The 16,253-nt window shown below is 41.8% G+C and overlaps 1 protein-coding gene across 1 annotated transcript in view; it reads right to left on the bottom strand.

Annotated features, from left to right (window-relative positions):
• The window catches only part of asic2 (acid-sensing (proton-gated) ion channel 2), a 416,856-nt gene that overhangs the window by 77,422 nt on the left and 323,181 nt on the right, over window positions 1-16,253 (bottom strand). The window contains exon 3 of the mRNA XM_048614808.1: window positions 6,168-6,295. Within this exon, the coding sequence (XP_048470765.1) occupies window positions 6,168-6,295 (128 nt within the window). The remainder of the gene's footprint in view (window positions 1-6,167; window positions 6,296-16,253) is intronic.

Here is a 16,253-nt window from a genome sequence, read left to right as displayed (position 1 = left end):
ACACCGATTCCTGAGAAACACCACTTTCAACTCATCTCTAATCTGAGAAGTGTCCATTTATACCTTCTCCCATTTCCTATCTTTTAACCAATTTCTAATCCATGCTACCAAGAACCAAGCAATCCCAAACATTTATAATTTGCTATCCATCCTGCTACATGGTACCATATCAAATGCTTTCTGAAAGTATAAGTATTCAACATCCACAGCATTGGATAGAATTGGCCCATACTCTAACCTTTCCCCAATCTATCCTTTGGTAAGTGAAATCACCAACAATTACAACCCTACTTCTCCTGGAGGTTTCCATAATTGGCCTACAGATGCTCTCTTTTACTTTCTCCCCCACTATTTGGAAGTCTATAATAAATACCCAACAAGGTCACCATTCCCTTTCCGTTTCTCACCTCCAACCACATAAATTCTAATTCAGGAAATGAATCTTGTTCAAGGGCAATGATCCTATCTTTGACCAAGACTACTACACCTCTCCCCTTTTCACCTGCCCTGTTTCTATTAAAAACTGTATAACCTGGGTTGTTAAGTATCCAATCCTGTTCTGGTTTGACCCATGTTTCTATCAATGCTACTATTATATCACCCTCATGCAATTTCTTCCCCTAGTTCCTCAATTTCGTTCATTATACTCCATGCATTTACACACATACAATTTAATCCTGTCCTTATCTCTTTCTTGCCCATTTCTTTGCTCACTGTCTTCGCTCACTTCTTTTTCCCTGTTTCCCATTTTCTCTCTTTTGCCCTCACTGATACTTCCAAATCTAGGCCCATTCTTCAACCCATCTCTCTGCCTTACAAATTTAAATCCATCCCCAATACGCTATTTACTCTTAGCCAGGAGATTAGTTCCATTTTGGCTCAGATGAAGCCCTTCTCTTCTGAATAGCTTTCTCCTTTCACAAAAGTGATCCCAATGTTCCAAAAATCTAAACTCCTCCCTTTCATATCACCCCTCAAGCTATGCATTTACCTCTCTGATATGCCCTTGCCTAAATGGTGAAGCTTGTGGCACAGGTATCCTTTTTGTGATTACTGCCCTAGAGGTCTTGCATTTCAACCTACTCCCCAACTCCTGAAACTGACCCTGAAAGTCCTCCATGCTATCTCTCCCTATGTCATTGGCTCCCATATGAACCACAACCATTGATTTTTCATCCTCTCTTTCAGGAGTTTATCCAGTTGTTCCATTTTGTCCTGAACACTTCCACCTGGGAGGCAACAGACCACATGGCATTCACAAGCTCACCTGCAAACTAGACTGTCTATCCCCCCAGCTACAGAATCACCCACTAACACAACCTTTCCAATCTGCCAACTAGCCTCTCCCTCTTTTCCCAGAGTAGCCTCAGGTATCATGGTACTGTGGATTTCCCTTGAATCATCCACCCATAACTCAGTTGTGATGCTCATTAAAAAGGCATCTACAATTTTTTACCTTTTAGGCAGCTCCCGGATGCCCTGGGTTTCTTGGACATACTGTCTCCATTCCTTTCAATGAATGGTCACCAACTCTCATGTCATCCCTACACTCCTCCTTGCCTGCCTATCATGTTGGGGAGTGGACACTCTCTAGTAAGCCTGTTCCAGAAATTTCTCTCCTTCTTGTATGGTGCATAGTGAGGAGATTCGCTGCTCCAAATCAGCCACTTAAAAACTGTTACCCTCCGGCACTTCAGGCAGATATGACCATTCTGATTGTACTGCGGATCCAAAACCTCCCACGTTTTACACACACATCACAAGGTTTCCCTGAGTCCTTGCCATCTTTACTGGTCAAGCTGATGCACACTGCTGAGGTTCTGCTGTTTCTAAGCCAAAAACAAATTTTCTAACAGCACCTCTCTCTCTATTTCTCCTTCAATGAGGAGGGAAGGAAACATGACAGTAATGTAATGTTTGGGGCTTCTCGTTCTTTGGCACTGGATCATCTACCCAGTTGCTCGGGTCCTAGGGAAGTGTTTAACCCAAGAGTGTACAAGTGAAGACTCCTTTTACAGCATAGAGGAATATATGAATATTGAAAGAATTGTGGATGCTGTAAATTAGAAATAAAAATAGAAATTGCTGGAAAAACTCAGCAGGTCTGGCAGCATCTGTGGTGAGAAATCAGAGTTAACGTTTTGGGTCAAGTGACCCATCAGTTCTGAGGAAATATTGCTCGACCTAAAACATTAACTCTGATTTCTCTCCACAGATGCTGCCAGGCTTGCTGAGTTTTTCTAGCAATTTCTATCGTTATTAGAGGAATATATGCCTTAGGAGAAATAATATGTCATTCAGCCTTTCTGCTTTGTCATTTGATAAGAATGTGGTTTGTCTGCTTGTGAGTTTAACTCCACTTTCCTGTTCACATGTATAACCCTTGACTCCTTTATCAATCAAAAATCTATCCAAAGCTACTTTGGATAAACTCAATGACCCAACCTCTGTTGCTTTATGATGACAATTCCACAGACTAACAACCTGCTGAGTTTAAAAAAATACTCTTTATCTCAGTCTCAAAAGGCAGACTTTTTAGTTTTAAACCACGTCCCCTAGTTAGCACTGTTTAGCACTGCTGCGTCACAGTTCCAGGGACCTGGGTTCAATTCCAGCCTTGGGAACTGTCTATATGGAAGTTGCATGTTCTCCCACATCTGCACGCTCAAGTTTCCTCCCACAGTCGGAAGATGTGTACGCTCGGTGGACTGGCCAAGATAAATTGTCCGTAGTGTCCAGATGTTCAGGCTAGGTGGATTAGCCATAGTAAATGTGGGGTTATGGGGATAGGGTAGGGGTCTGGCTCAGGATGGGATGCTCTTCAAAGGGCCTATGTAGACTTAATGGGCTGATTGGCCTCTTTCCACACTATAGGGATTCTATGATTCTATATTTCTAGCCTCCCTCACCTCTTGATATTTACCCTTTAACATCTTCTCAGGAGCGTATGTTTCAATAAGTTCATCGTATGTTTCATTCTTCTAAACTCCAACAGACTGAAGGGTCACTGGGCCTGAAACTTTAATTCTGTTTCTCGCTCTACGGATGCTCCCAAACCTGCTGAGTTTCTCCAGCAATTTCTGCATTTGTTCCAATGGGCTTTCTTCATAAATTAAGCTCTTCATCCCAATAATTGGTCAAGTGAATCTTCTCTGAAATTCTTCTAACACAGTTATATGCTTTATTAAGACAAATAAAAATAAATATTCGTTAAATATGTGAAACTGTTACCTAATAGTCTGGGTGGAGGGAAATTACAGAATAAGGGAACAACAGTACTTTGTCACAAACAGAAAGTTTATAGGTTTGTTATGTTTTGTCACTGTCTTTTTAATTAGAATAAAATGGAGGAATGAGAGATGTCTTGTTGCCAGTTTTGAATTCTGCCTAACAACAAGGTTGAATGGTTTAGTTGCTAGATGTTGAGAGGGAGCTCAGGTTTTCTTACTGGCAAGAAGGTGTGAGATATTTACACATGCAAGCAATCACCAGATCCTCTCTGCTGATGGTGGATTGATTTTTTTGGGGTCTAAGTCCCGAGGATGGTTTGGAATGTCAGACTGTATTTTAAACAGTCTATTCAATTCCAAGGCATTACGACTTTGGGAGTCTAGAGGAAAGGTAATTAACATAATGCGCACACCCTTCATGTTGCATGGAGGTAGGCTTTGAGAGGGGAAGAGACAACAGCAAGCCATTTGTAGGACAGGGTTGAGTGTTATCCTTAGCCCTGTGCCAGGCTTGTCCTCTTCGTCTGCATGGTTTTTTCCCTTTTTCCTTCTTCCTCTTTTTTTTCCTGAAACTTCTCTTCGGTAGGAGGCTGCTTTGATGGCTTCTGGATTGGCAGCGGCATCTTTAGAAGCAGAATGGCTACAGAATCGGTCAGTCAACCTGTCAAGCCTAGAGTGGGACTCTCGCTTCTGCGTGGAGTGGGCCCCTGGTGACACAGCCCAGCATGGGGCTCTGCCAGCGGCATGCCATAGCAGCAGAGGAGGAAAAGTCGGACTCTCTTTCAGCTTTTTAAAAATTTTATTCTAAGTTAACGTGAATGTCGCCTATGTATCACAATGGTTTACAATTTCACTGTATTTTATATTGAATACACATGACATTCTAAAATGTCATTGTAGTTCACAGATCGGGTCAATCTGCAAGCATCTGGAAGAGAGAGATAGAGGGAACGAGTTTCTGGTGTTCTTGTGGATAGGAACGCATGCTCAGATTGAATAGAACACATTTGTGAAGTCTCAAACAAGGCTGGAATATTTGCCTCGTATTGGCGATGAGGGGAGGAATCTCGGGGATAAGCCTGACCTTGAAAATCAATTTCAGATTAGCAGCTACACACCTGGAAAAGGACAGAGCAAACTGTCGGGAGTTGAAAATAGGTCAGGATTGGCTCCTAGAGAATGAAGAGACCACTTAAGAGACAGTATAAAATATAACTGTGGAGGGGGATTTTCTCTTGTTCCAGAATTTAGACAAATATTTATTTTTTGTGTTTAAAGGATATTACCCACTAAATAGTGTTTTAAAAAGTTGCAGTTTCAAGCATTTGAAAATATTTCTTACCTGCGCTTTCAGAAATTTACTACACTTTCAAAAGTCATTTGATAACAATTTGGATTTCAGAGGATGTTCAGTAAAAGTATAGTGCTCAATACGTAAAATGATTTAACATGGTCCTTTTAAAAATGAGGAATAAGATGTCGGGTTGAAAGCTGAAGCATTTTTGCCTTTCACCCGTGTTTGTCTGGGAATCATGTAGCTTAATGTTGACATTGGACTCATACCTCTGGTAAGCTGATCATAGAATCTGTTTACACCAGGAAATGGAATGATAATAGACTTCCAGCAGTCTCCTCTGATGTAAAGGACTTTGCAACTAATCCACAGCTGTAGGCAAATTCTTTAAATAATCAGTAATTTCAATTAACACTGTAATTTATTAATCCAATACTTCAACAGATGGTGGCTCTTAATTGTTATTTCTGTTTTCAAGTACTGGTGATGGAGTTGTGAGAGAGTATTGGGAACATACTGGTCATGTTACTTGACTAGTAATTCAAGCTAATGCTCTGGGAGCCTGGGTTCAAACCCACTACAGCAGCTGGAATATAACGTTATTTCTGAAATGATGTCTATAATGACGATCAAAAACAAAGTTGCTGGAAAAGCTCAGCAGGTCTGGTAATATCTGTGGAGGAGAAAACAGAGTTAACGTTTAGGGTCCGGTGACCCTTCCTCAGAACCGGACCCGAAACGTTAACTCTGTTTTCTCCTCCACAGATGCTGCCAGACCTGCTGAGCTTTTCCAGCAACTTTGTTTTTGTTCCTGATTTACAGCATCCATAGTTCTTTTGGTTTTTATTTTCTATAATAACCATCATTGATTATTGTTAAAAACCCATCTGATCCACTAATGTCCATGAGAGAAGAAAATCTGCCTTACCTAGTCCTTACCTAGTCTGGCCTACATGTGACTCCAGACCCCTAGTAACATGGTTGACTCTTGAATGCTGCTCAGGGACTACTAGAGATGGCAACAAATGTTTGCCTTGTCAGCAATACCCATGTTCCATAAAAGAATAAATGAAAGAGAATTATGAGTTCTTTAAAGGCTGTGATTTGGCTGGCCATCGTCAAACGTATTTGCAATTACATAACTATTTAAGTGAATGGAACCATGCATGCTAAATTAGCAAATGTTTTTGGGTGTTGAGTGTTTAAAAACATTAGTGCCATTATCCAGATTATAGTATTTCAAATATTCTCTGCATTTTTAATAACAATTCTACTTGATGTTCCCCTGTGTAATGCCATCAGTTGCTAGAATATAGGAAGAAATGACTGACTTATATTGATGAGCTGCTGGTCTTGGCTGTGTTGCAAAAAACACCAAGCAGATATCACAAAGGAGAGCAATCAGACTGACAGTGTAGCCCTCGGCATGCCTCTACCTTGCAGTATAAATGTCAGAGGTTGGAGCACATATCTTGCAATTCTCAACTACAATGTGGTGCGTTGCATGTGGACATCTACAACAGGAGGATGAAATAAAGAAGTGAAGGAAAAAAATCTTTTTTTTTAAAGAAGTACAACTGAAGGTAAAACACTGAGAAGATCAAACGCAAGAGCTTAGCTGAATATCAGAGCAAATGCAATACCCGTTGTTCTTGAGTGGAAACAAACGTTTGGAATCCTGGTGCGACTCCAAATCCCAGCTCATGTACAAATGGTGGCTCAGACTGAGTGTGCAGCTGTACACGTATCCCAGCTTCAAATGTGGTGTCTTCTGTAAGAGAGAGAGGAAACAATTGAAAATACTCAACAATAAAAGAAGCTTGATCAAAACAGGGTCTTACAACAGACAACTGTGAATCCATAAAGTAATTAATGGCACCCAGCCTCTCCACAACAATTTTGCCAACATTAGCAAAGATATTTCTTGCTGTTCATCTCTGAACACAAATACATATGCATCTTCATGAAAGAGATTTAAACAACAGACAGGAGGAGGAGGAGGTTCAATGAAAATCTGCCTCCTCAATGATACTGGGGCCCACTGCATGGGTGCAAAAGATAAAGCTGATGTAGTTGTTAACATCGTTTGCCATAAATGCCAACCCAGTGATTAATCTCAGCCTCCTCCAGCTGCCAACCTTCAGCTATTTCAATTCACTCCACGATTTCAAGAAATGACTGAGAAGATCGAAGATCAAGATGACATTTCAGCTATCCCACTGAAGGACTGTGCTCCAGAATAGGCTGTGCTTTTATCCAAGCAGTTCTAGTACAGCTACACCATCAGCTTTTACCCAATAAAATGGAAAATGGCCTATTTATGTACTGACAGCAACAAAAAAGTGAAAATCCAAACGGCTAGTTATTTCTTTTTTTTTCTATTCATTTTGTGGGATGTGGGCATCGCTGGCTCGTCAGCATTTATTGCCCATCCCTAGTTGCCCTTGAGAAGATGGTGGTGAGCTGCCTTCTTGGGCCGCTGCATTCCTCCTGCTGTGGGTTGACCCACAATGCTATTAGGGAGGGAATTCCAAGATTTTGACCCAGCGACAGCGAAGGAACGGCGATATATTTCCAAGTCAGGATGGTGAGTGACTTGGAGAGGAACTTGGAGGTGGTGGTGTTCCCATATATCTGCTACCCTGTCCTTCTAGATGGAAGTGGTCGTGGGTTTGCAAGGTGCTGTCTGAGGATCTTTGGTGAATTTCTGCAGTGCATCTTGTAGATAGTACATACTGCTGCTACTGAGCAATGGTGGTGGAAGGAGTGGATGCTTGTGGATGTAGTGCCAATCAAGCGGCTGCTTTGTCCTGGATGGTGTCAAGCTTCTTGAGTGTTGTTGGGGCTGCAGTCATCCAGGCAAGTGCGGAGTATTTCATCACACTCCTGACTTGTGCCTTGTAGATGGTGGACAGGTTTTGAGGAGTCAGGAGGTGAGTTCAAATCAGTTTATTCTCAATCATCTGCAAGGTGATGGAAGGTTGCAAGTGGCACTTACTATAGTGATTGGAATGAGGTCAGCTAGGTAGACCTCATAGAATAGGAGTTCTCTGATTGGAGCTGTTAGTTTGGTCCAATGATAGAGCCCTGGATGACAGATATAAACAGGAGTGTCAGAGGTTCTGCTCACTGTGGGACCTGGCTCTGAGGGAACTGGATAAGAGAGATGTTACTTTGTACATGTAAATAAAGGGTGCTTGACGGGAAACTGGCCTCTGTGGAGTTATTTCAATGGCAACGAGAGGAAATTTGCTTGCAACAGTCGTCTTGGAGTTAGCATTTCTAGAATCAAGATGTTATTTGGGAAGCTTGACTCATTCGATCCTGCCATTGAAGACTGGGCTAAGTATGTGGAAAGAATGTGATATTTTTTCTGGGCAAATGACTTTGGGACAGATGAAAAGCAGCCAGTAATTCTCCTGACAGCTTGTGGACCCACACCTTTCTCAGTTATTAGGAGCCTAACTTTCCCTGAGGCACCAGATACTAAAACCTTTTAAGAGTTGGCAGATTTAGTTAAGGAATATTACGACCCCAAGTCTCCTCTAATTCTGAGACAATATCAGTTTTACTCGGCAATTTGAGAACCTGGGGAATCTGTATCGGGATTTTTGACTAGGTTAAATGACTGGCAGAGGCATGTGACTTTAACTCTTAATGAGATGCTAAGCGACTGTTTGGTATGTGGGGTTAATAATGTGACCATGCAAAAGCTCCTATTAGCTGAAACCCCCAGAAATGGCCCTGCATGGATAAGGAGTATGGTTGATGTGAGGTCAGGTCCAGTGATATATAAAGTTCCAGTAGGTGTGACGGTCCTGGACAAGTACTTGGACCATATGAAAGCTGTAATCTCGCAAACAGTGCAGGAGCAAAAGATGCCTAGGTCCTCAACAGCCTTTCCGACTGTTCTGGAACCTGTGGGTTCTCACTCTCCCTCAAGCATTGAAGGTACCTTGAATCTGAGATGACATGGCAATACCACTGCTTCGACACTTTCGCAGCTTGAAGAGGACAATTAATTTCTTACAAGATGCTCTGGGTGCAAGAAGAGAGCTACTGTGCATTACACACCGCCATTATCAGAAGCATCGTTAGAGGAACCTGGCCCAGTGCTAAAATGCCCCAGGAGGAGCTACAACAAAAAGAACCAACCTATGTCCTTGGACTCAGACAGGGAGTGATTCTAGCTAGGTCAGCCAGGTGGACATCATAGAATATGAGTTCTCTGATTGGGGCTGTTAACCTGGTCCAATCAGGGAGCCCTGGCTAACAGATATAAACAGGAGTGTCAGAGGTTCTGTTCACTCTGAGAGCTGGCTCCAATAGAGCTATATCAGTGTCAAGGACTCTCCCACATGTAAATAAACAGTGACTTGGTGATGGGATTCTGGCATCTGTGAGTTATTTCACTTACTTACTCATAACTTATTCTCAATACTCAGTTTGGGTCCCACCTAGTCCACTTGACACCGGACCACATTACAGCTTTTGTTCAAACTTTGTCAAACAAGCTGAATTCCAGACATGAGGTGAAAGTGACAGCCACTGAAATCAGGACAGCATTTGAATTGAGGTATCAAGAAGATTCTGCAAAATTGTTGTCAATAAGGAACAGGGGAAAACTACATTGCCACAAAAATTTTAGCTTGACCTTCCCTCTACCATAAGGTTTGAAGCAAAGATGTTTACTATGATTACACATTATTCAATTGCATTTGCAATTTCCCCAATAATGGCACAGCCCATAATCACAAGAAGCAAGATCTGGACCACATCAATGCTTGAGCTGGAAAGTGGCAAAGAATTGTCAACATATACTTGTCTAACAAGAGAAATAGAACCATCTTGGCATTCAAATGCATTACTGTCACGGAGTTTTCCACCAACAACATTCTCAAATTGATATTGACCAGAAATTTAGCTAAATACTGTGGCTATAAGGGTAGATCAGAGGCTATCACATCACTCATTCTTCAAAGCTTTTTCACCACTTACAAGCACAAGTCGAGAAACTCAATATCTTTCAGGACAATGCAGCTCATTTGATCATTCACTCTCTCCACTACTGATGCACAGTAGCTGCAATATGTATAACAAACACAATACATTGCTGCAACTTGTCAAGGTTCCTTTGACAGCACTTTCCAAACCTACCACATCTACCATCCAGAAGAGCAAATGCAGTAGATTCTTGAGAATAATGCCACCTTCAGTTTCTCCTTTAAGTTATACACTTCAGATGAAAATATATTAGGTTGTCAGTTCAAGTTGAAACTCCCACCCTCTTAATTTGTAGAAAATATATATGTTTACAATTAATGTGTAAATGTCTTTCTAAACCAGCTTGTTTCTGTTTTCACAAGTTCTCATTACCCAATATCTATTTGATTCAATTTCTTGTAAAAAGTAATTCACAACTCATTTAAAAAGATATCTCTACTCATTGACTTCTTCATTACAAAAGTCTTTCCAGAGAAGCAGTTTGGGAAGGTGCATTTTCTCAACTACTCATAGAAAGCATAAGGAATACAATGCTATTGTCACACCTGAGCTGAGATTCTTGTAAATGCCATTAAGAACATGCAAAGCTTCATGACATGCTTTGCCTATGTATTTAGAGTTACTCAATTGCAATGAATAATGTAACACATTTAATGGCCTACTTATATTATAGCAACAGCACAAGTAATGCTCTGTAATAATGCCTCTGGGTGCCACTGTTATGCTCCATTCATGTTGCAGGGAGACCTTTGCAACAGCCAGGACAATATTGCATACAAAACACACGAATCACAACATTGCGTTGAGGAATTGTACAATCTTGATGGGCATGACAAAGAAACACAGAAATAAGTGAGGAAAAAAGCTGATTGATTAGCTAATGCTGCGTTGCGCAGCCTGTTACTAAATGGGAAAGAAAAAGCTGTCCCCACATTTGACTGCAATGTATCTGTTCACACTGAAGGTGGCTCTGTTGCTGGGGGCACTCCAATGAAGACATCTTTTCCAATGGATTTTATAAAGGCTTCAGCAAAGCAAAGATGCAGATATCTTAAGTGCCATGTGTAATACTGACTTTTAACCTGTAACTTTTTTTTTATGTAGGTTCTCAGCTATCTGTGTATTCCACTGGCTTCTGATGAAGGCCCCTGAATAAAACTTAATGGCTGAGAAATTGGGTCACATAATACCTATTTCTCAGGCACCATGCAGCTGCAGAGTTATATCAGAGTTACAGTTCACTGAGTATTTGTTTGCCAGTTGTGCCACTTGTGTGTAGGACCCTGACATGTCCAGTGATGCAAATAAGCATGAAGCATCTGAAAATGTTTTGTGGAATTTTGCATGGATTAGTGTGACATATACCAATGTCAAATAATTGATCAAAGGTTTGGAATATGGGAATCAATAGTGCCAAGGAGAGAGGAAAATAGACTGATCACATTTTATAAAATATAGAATGAACTAGTGGTATCTTTGGTTACCTTTGGTCAGACAAACACAAGGGTGCCATCCAAACAAAAATAACCATATTACTGTCCAAAACAATATCCAAAACCTTTCTTCCGCAGTACAATCCCACAGTGAAACAAGTAAAGGAAATAGTCACAGTCCCACCACTTGAAATCTACAAGACACAATTTCAGATTATTTCTATTTCTAAGCTTTTATGTTCAGTAGGTCATGCCGGCTTTAGCTCGAACTACCACAGAAATAAAACAAAGTTCTGCGAATGCTGGACATGCTAAATAAAAACAGGAAGTGTGACGGTAATTCATCAGCTCTGGCAGCATCTGTGGGGAGAGAAGCAGAGTTAGCATAAGTTCCAAAGTCCATATTGGACTCAAAGTGTTAACTCTGTTTCTCTGTCCACAGATGCTGCCAAACCTGCTGAGTTTCTCTAGTACTTTCTGTTCTTATTATACCTGTATGGATGTTGATAAAATATGGTTATTAGTCCATGATGCTGAAAAAACTGAAATAGAAGCAAAACGCTCTTAAATCTCCAAAATGGCTGTCAGAAAGTGCACCCAAAAAATTTTGAATTAAAATGAGCATTCTTGCAGTTCTAGTACCAACCTGCTCTATCTTTCATTTGGATGACTGAAACCTATGTCCATCTTCTGATTTCATTTTGTATTTCCAGCATTTCCAGTTTTTCCTTGCTTTCCTATTTGTATTGGATTTGTAAATGTCCAATTTTATTAAAAAGGGCAAGACAACTGACCTGGTGCTGTTATCAAGGCTGTCGGAGTAGAGAATTGAATTAATGTAACCGTGTATACTGTGAGGAAATGTTGACCCGTTACAATGGATGGCTTTGAGTTGGGGAGGATGTCAAAATGTTAAAACCTTAAAGCTGAACAGAAATTGCCATAAAACCCATATTTCCAGTTTTAACAAAGATGGATGGAGGTCAGACATGTTCTCAGACAGTGTGTGGCTCATTCAAATATTTTAAAGAGGTTGTATGCCTCAGGCTTTATTCCATTTTACACTCAGCCCATCATTCCCTGACTCAACAATTGCTATCAAGCAGGGAGATCAATCCTGAATCAATGAAGTGTGCAGGAGAGAAAGTAAGAGGAGCAAACATAACTAAAAACGAGGTGTTAACCTGGTGTAGTTGCAAAACAGGGCTCCTTGAATGCAGGTAAGCAGCATGCAATCAATGGAGCTAAGCTATCCCAAAGCCAATGGAATAAATCTACACTCTGCAGTCCTGCCACATCCAGTTGTGAATGATGATGCACCAGTAAACAACTTTCTGGAGATGCAGGCTTTACAAATATTGCCACGCTCAATGATAGGGAAGCCCAGCATATCATTGCAAAAGACAAGGTTTAAACAGTTGCAAATGTCTTCAGCCAGAAGTGCCAAGTGGATGATCCATCTCAGCCTGCTCCTGAGGTTCCCAGCATCACAGACGACAGTCTTCAGCCAGTTCAGTTCAATCCACGTGCTATCAAGAAAGGCCTAAAGCCACTGGTTACTATAAAGGCTATGGGGCCTGACAAAATCCCTGACAAAGCTGTTCCAGTACAGTTATAAACTGGGATCTACTCAACAATGTGGGAAAATTGTCCAAGTATATCCTCTCGACAAAAGGCAGGGCAAATCCAAATGTCCTTGCTATAAGAGCAGGTGAAAAGCTTGGGATTGTTCAGTGAGTAACTCACCTCTTGTTTTCCTAAGTCTGTCCAATAATTCCAAGATGCAAATCAGGGTTGTGATGGAATACTCCCCATTTGCATGGATGAATGTCGTTTCAACAAACTTCAACAAGCTTGACACCATCAAGCTGGCACAAAGCAGCTCACTACGATTGGCACGCCAACTGCCATCTTCATTTAACCCCTTCACCACTAGCACATAGTGGCAGTATCGTGTACCATCACTGCACTCACTATTGTGATTCACTGAGGCTCCTTTGGCACTACCTGCCCAACACACAATCTCTACAACCTAGAAGGACAATGGCACCAGCTCCAGAGGAATGTCACCACCAGCAATTTTCTCTCCAAGCCACATCCCATTTTCACGTGGAAATATATGACCATTTCTTCACTGTCACTAGGTGGAATTCCTGGAACTTCTTTTCCAACAACAGTGTATCCATGTTTTTACAATCTATGGATTTGAGCCTTTCAAGACTCACAGAATCACTAAATTCCCTAGAGAGTGGAAGCAGACCATTTGGCTCATTGAATCCACGTCAACCCTCCGAGGAAGCTTCTCATCCAGACACTCCCACCCACCCTATCCCTGTAATCCTGCATTTCCCATGGTGAATTCACCTAATCTCCATATCCCTGGACACTCTGGGCAATTTAGCCTGGCCAATGCACCTAACCTTCACACCTTTGGATCGTGGGAGGAAACCAGAGCACCCGGAACACAGGGAGAATATGCAAACTCCAACAGTTGTCCAAGGGTGGAATTGAACCCACGTCCCTGGCACTGTGAGGTGCAGTGCTAACCACTGAGCCACTGTGCCGCCCAAGGTAGCACATTCTTCAGGGATGGGCAATAGACACTGACCTAGCTTGCGACACCCACAATCCATACACATTTAAAAACAAAGTATGCAAAAACATGAGATGTTGGGACAGACTAAACAGGGACTAAAGGCTCCCATTTGTGAAAGCTTCAAATTATGAGGACACATATTTAAAGTGACTAGTAAAGGAAGCATAAGCAAAGGGGAGATCAAAAGTTTTCATGCAACAGGTAGTTGGTGGAATGTACTACCTGAGAGTGTTGTAGATGCAGGACCAATCAAAGCATTCAAAAGGGAATTAGGTAATTATTTGAAAAGGAACAATGTACAGGGTTATGGGGAGAAGGTAAGAAAATGGCATGAGTTGGGATGCTCATTTGGAGAGATGGCACAGAACGAATGGCCTGCTTCTGCAGTGAGACAATTTGGAAACACCATACCCATTTGGGCTGAAGCATCCTTTGATCCAGAATTGCTGTAGTTATCTGATGTTGTATGTTGGAGAAATTCTATATGGAATCTTACAGGTTTGCAAACCTTGAGATTCTGTTGCCATTTCCAGTACAGCTCTGAATGGAATTAAGCTCTTTTCTACAAGTAATTACACTTCAGGGGAATTCAATGCACATTACATTAAGTCCAGAATATTGGGGTTTAGCAATGAGTTATGGACGAACCTGAGGTGGTCAGCTGGATCTCAGTTGGTGGCACTCTCACCTCTGCGACAGAAAGTTATGGGGTCAAGTTTGTCTCTGAGAATTCATTGTCCTGTGCTCCACTGTGGAATTGCTGGTCATCTCATATCTCAGAAAAAGTATTAATTCAAGGGATAACAAGATGTAGAGCTGGATGAACACAGCAGGCCAAGCAGCATCAGAGGAGCAGGAAAGCTGATGTTTCGGGTCTGGACCCTTCTTCAGAGATGGGGGAGGGGAAGGGGGTTCTAATTTCTGATGAAGGGTCCAGACCCGAAACGTCAGCCTTCCTGCTCCTCTGATGCTGCTTGGCCTGCTGTGTTCATCCAGCTCTACACCTTGTTATCTCAGATTCTCCAGCATCGGCAGTTCCCATTATCTCTTAATTCAAGGCAAATGTTTTGAGGAGAGAGGGAAAGAGGGTGAGAAGACAGAGCAAGAAAGTGATTCTCACCCCTCTTGATGTGCAGTCAGTCTTTTTTTATTCAGTCATAGGATATGGGCATCACTGGCTGGCCAGCATTTATTGTCCATCCCCAGCTGCCCTTGAACTTGACAGACTTGCGAGGCAATTGAGAGTCAACCAGATTGTTATGTGTCTGGAGTCACATGTTGGCCAGACCAGGTGAGGATGGCAGAATTCCTTCACTGAAAGACAATGAGCCAGATGGGTTTTTCCTGACAATAGTTTCATGGTCACCAGTAGATTCTTAATTCTAGTTTTTTTTTAAATTTATAGCACCATCTGCTATGTCAGGATTTGAACCTAGGTCCCCAGAAATTAGCTGTCTAGTAATAATACCACTAAGCCCTCACTTCCCCTTGATTAGGCATTGACTTCTTTTGATCAAGGATGTGTGCCACCCAACCCCTACTGCCTCCAGGTGACAGGTAACTAACACAACCTGACCCGATGTGTATGCTGCATGGTGACAGACCTCCCTGAGGCAGAGTTAATTCAGGCTGGTTGTATGGGGTCTTTAAATGGACCTTAACTGTTCACTTACGGACCTTAATTAATGATGGGACAGGAATGGTAGCCATTGATCTTCCTGCCCAGAAATTAATTTGGAGGCATGAAAGTGGCAGCACACAGGTTGGTCACTTCTTCCTTTCAAATTCACCATTAATGAGAGCACTTAACATAGAGATGATTCTTCACCGAGGCAGATGCTATCTGACTTGCAGAGTGTTTCCAATAATGTTCATGTTAAAGCAAGGCCCTGTCTACTCTTCCAGGAGGATGTAGAAGCCCCACACTTTGAAGGAGAACAAGGGAGTTATTTGGTCGCTTGGTCAATATTTATCTCAGTCAAATCACTAGATTATCTAATTGGTATCACATTTCAAGGTTCTGGGAGCTTGCTGTGCAAGAACTGGTTGCCCTGTTTCTTGGGTAATTATCTACATTACACAAAGACGACATGTTTTAAAAAAGTATTTCTTTGGCAGTAAAGAGCTTTGGGGAGTCAAATGGTGAAAGGCATATATGCATTTGTTAGGAAGATGTGTTACTTGAAATGTTTACTTAGATTATTATTGACTGGACCTATATCTCTCTTGTACATTTGGAACATTGAAGCATGAGAGTTGAAAGCTCACTGGAAGCCCTTGTTGCTGCAGCTGCAGGGAGAATTTATGGTCTGCATTACTGTCTCCAGAAGGACAGATTCAACTAGCCATAACCAGTCCAAGGGGACAACCTAGAACCAACGGCTTGTGTGTAAAGTGCCTTTGGCTGCAGCTTGACACTTGGTCAATCTGTGAATAATTCTTTTTTCCTGAATTTAGCTGTTATTTGCCTGAAGTATTTCGAAGATAACACCGAGCATATATTTTTTCCCTATACTTGTGTGGCTTGTGTGTGCTGGTTTTCAAGAAGGATCGTTGTATGTAGTTGAGATAACAAGGTGTAGAGCTGGATGAACACAGCAGGCCAAGCAGCATCATAGGAGCAGGAAGGCTGACGTTTCGGTCCACGGGTCTAGGCCCGAAACGTCAGCCTTCCTGTTCCTATGATGCTGCTTGGC

This window comes from Rhincodon typus, chromosome 30, assembly GCF_021869965.1.
Source record: "Rhincodon typus isolate 14 chromosome 30, sRhiTyp1.1, whole genome shotgun sequence".
Classification (NCBI taxonomy): domain Eukaryota; kingdom Metazoa; phylum Chordata; class Chondrichthyes; order Orectolobiformes; family Rhincodontidae; genus Rhincodon; species Rhincodon typus.
This window is presented reverse-complemented; position numbering and strand designations above follow the sequence as displayed.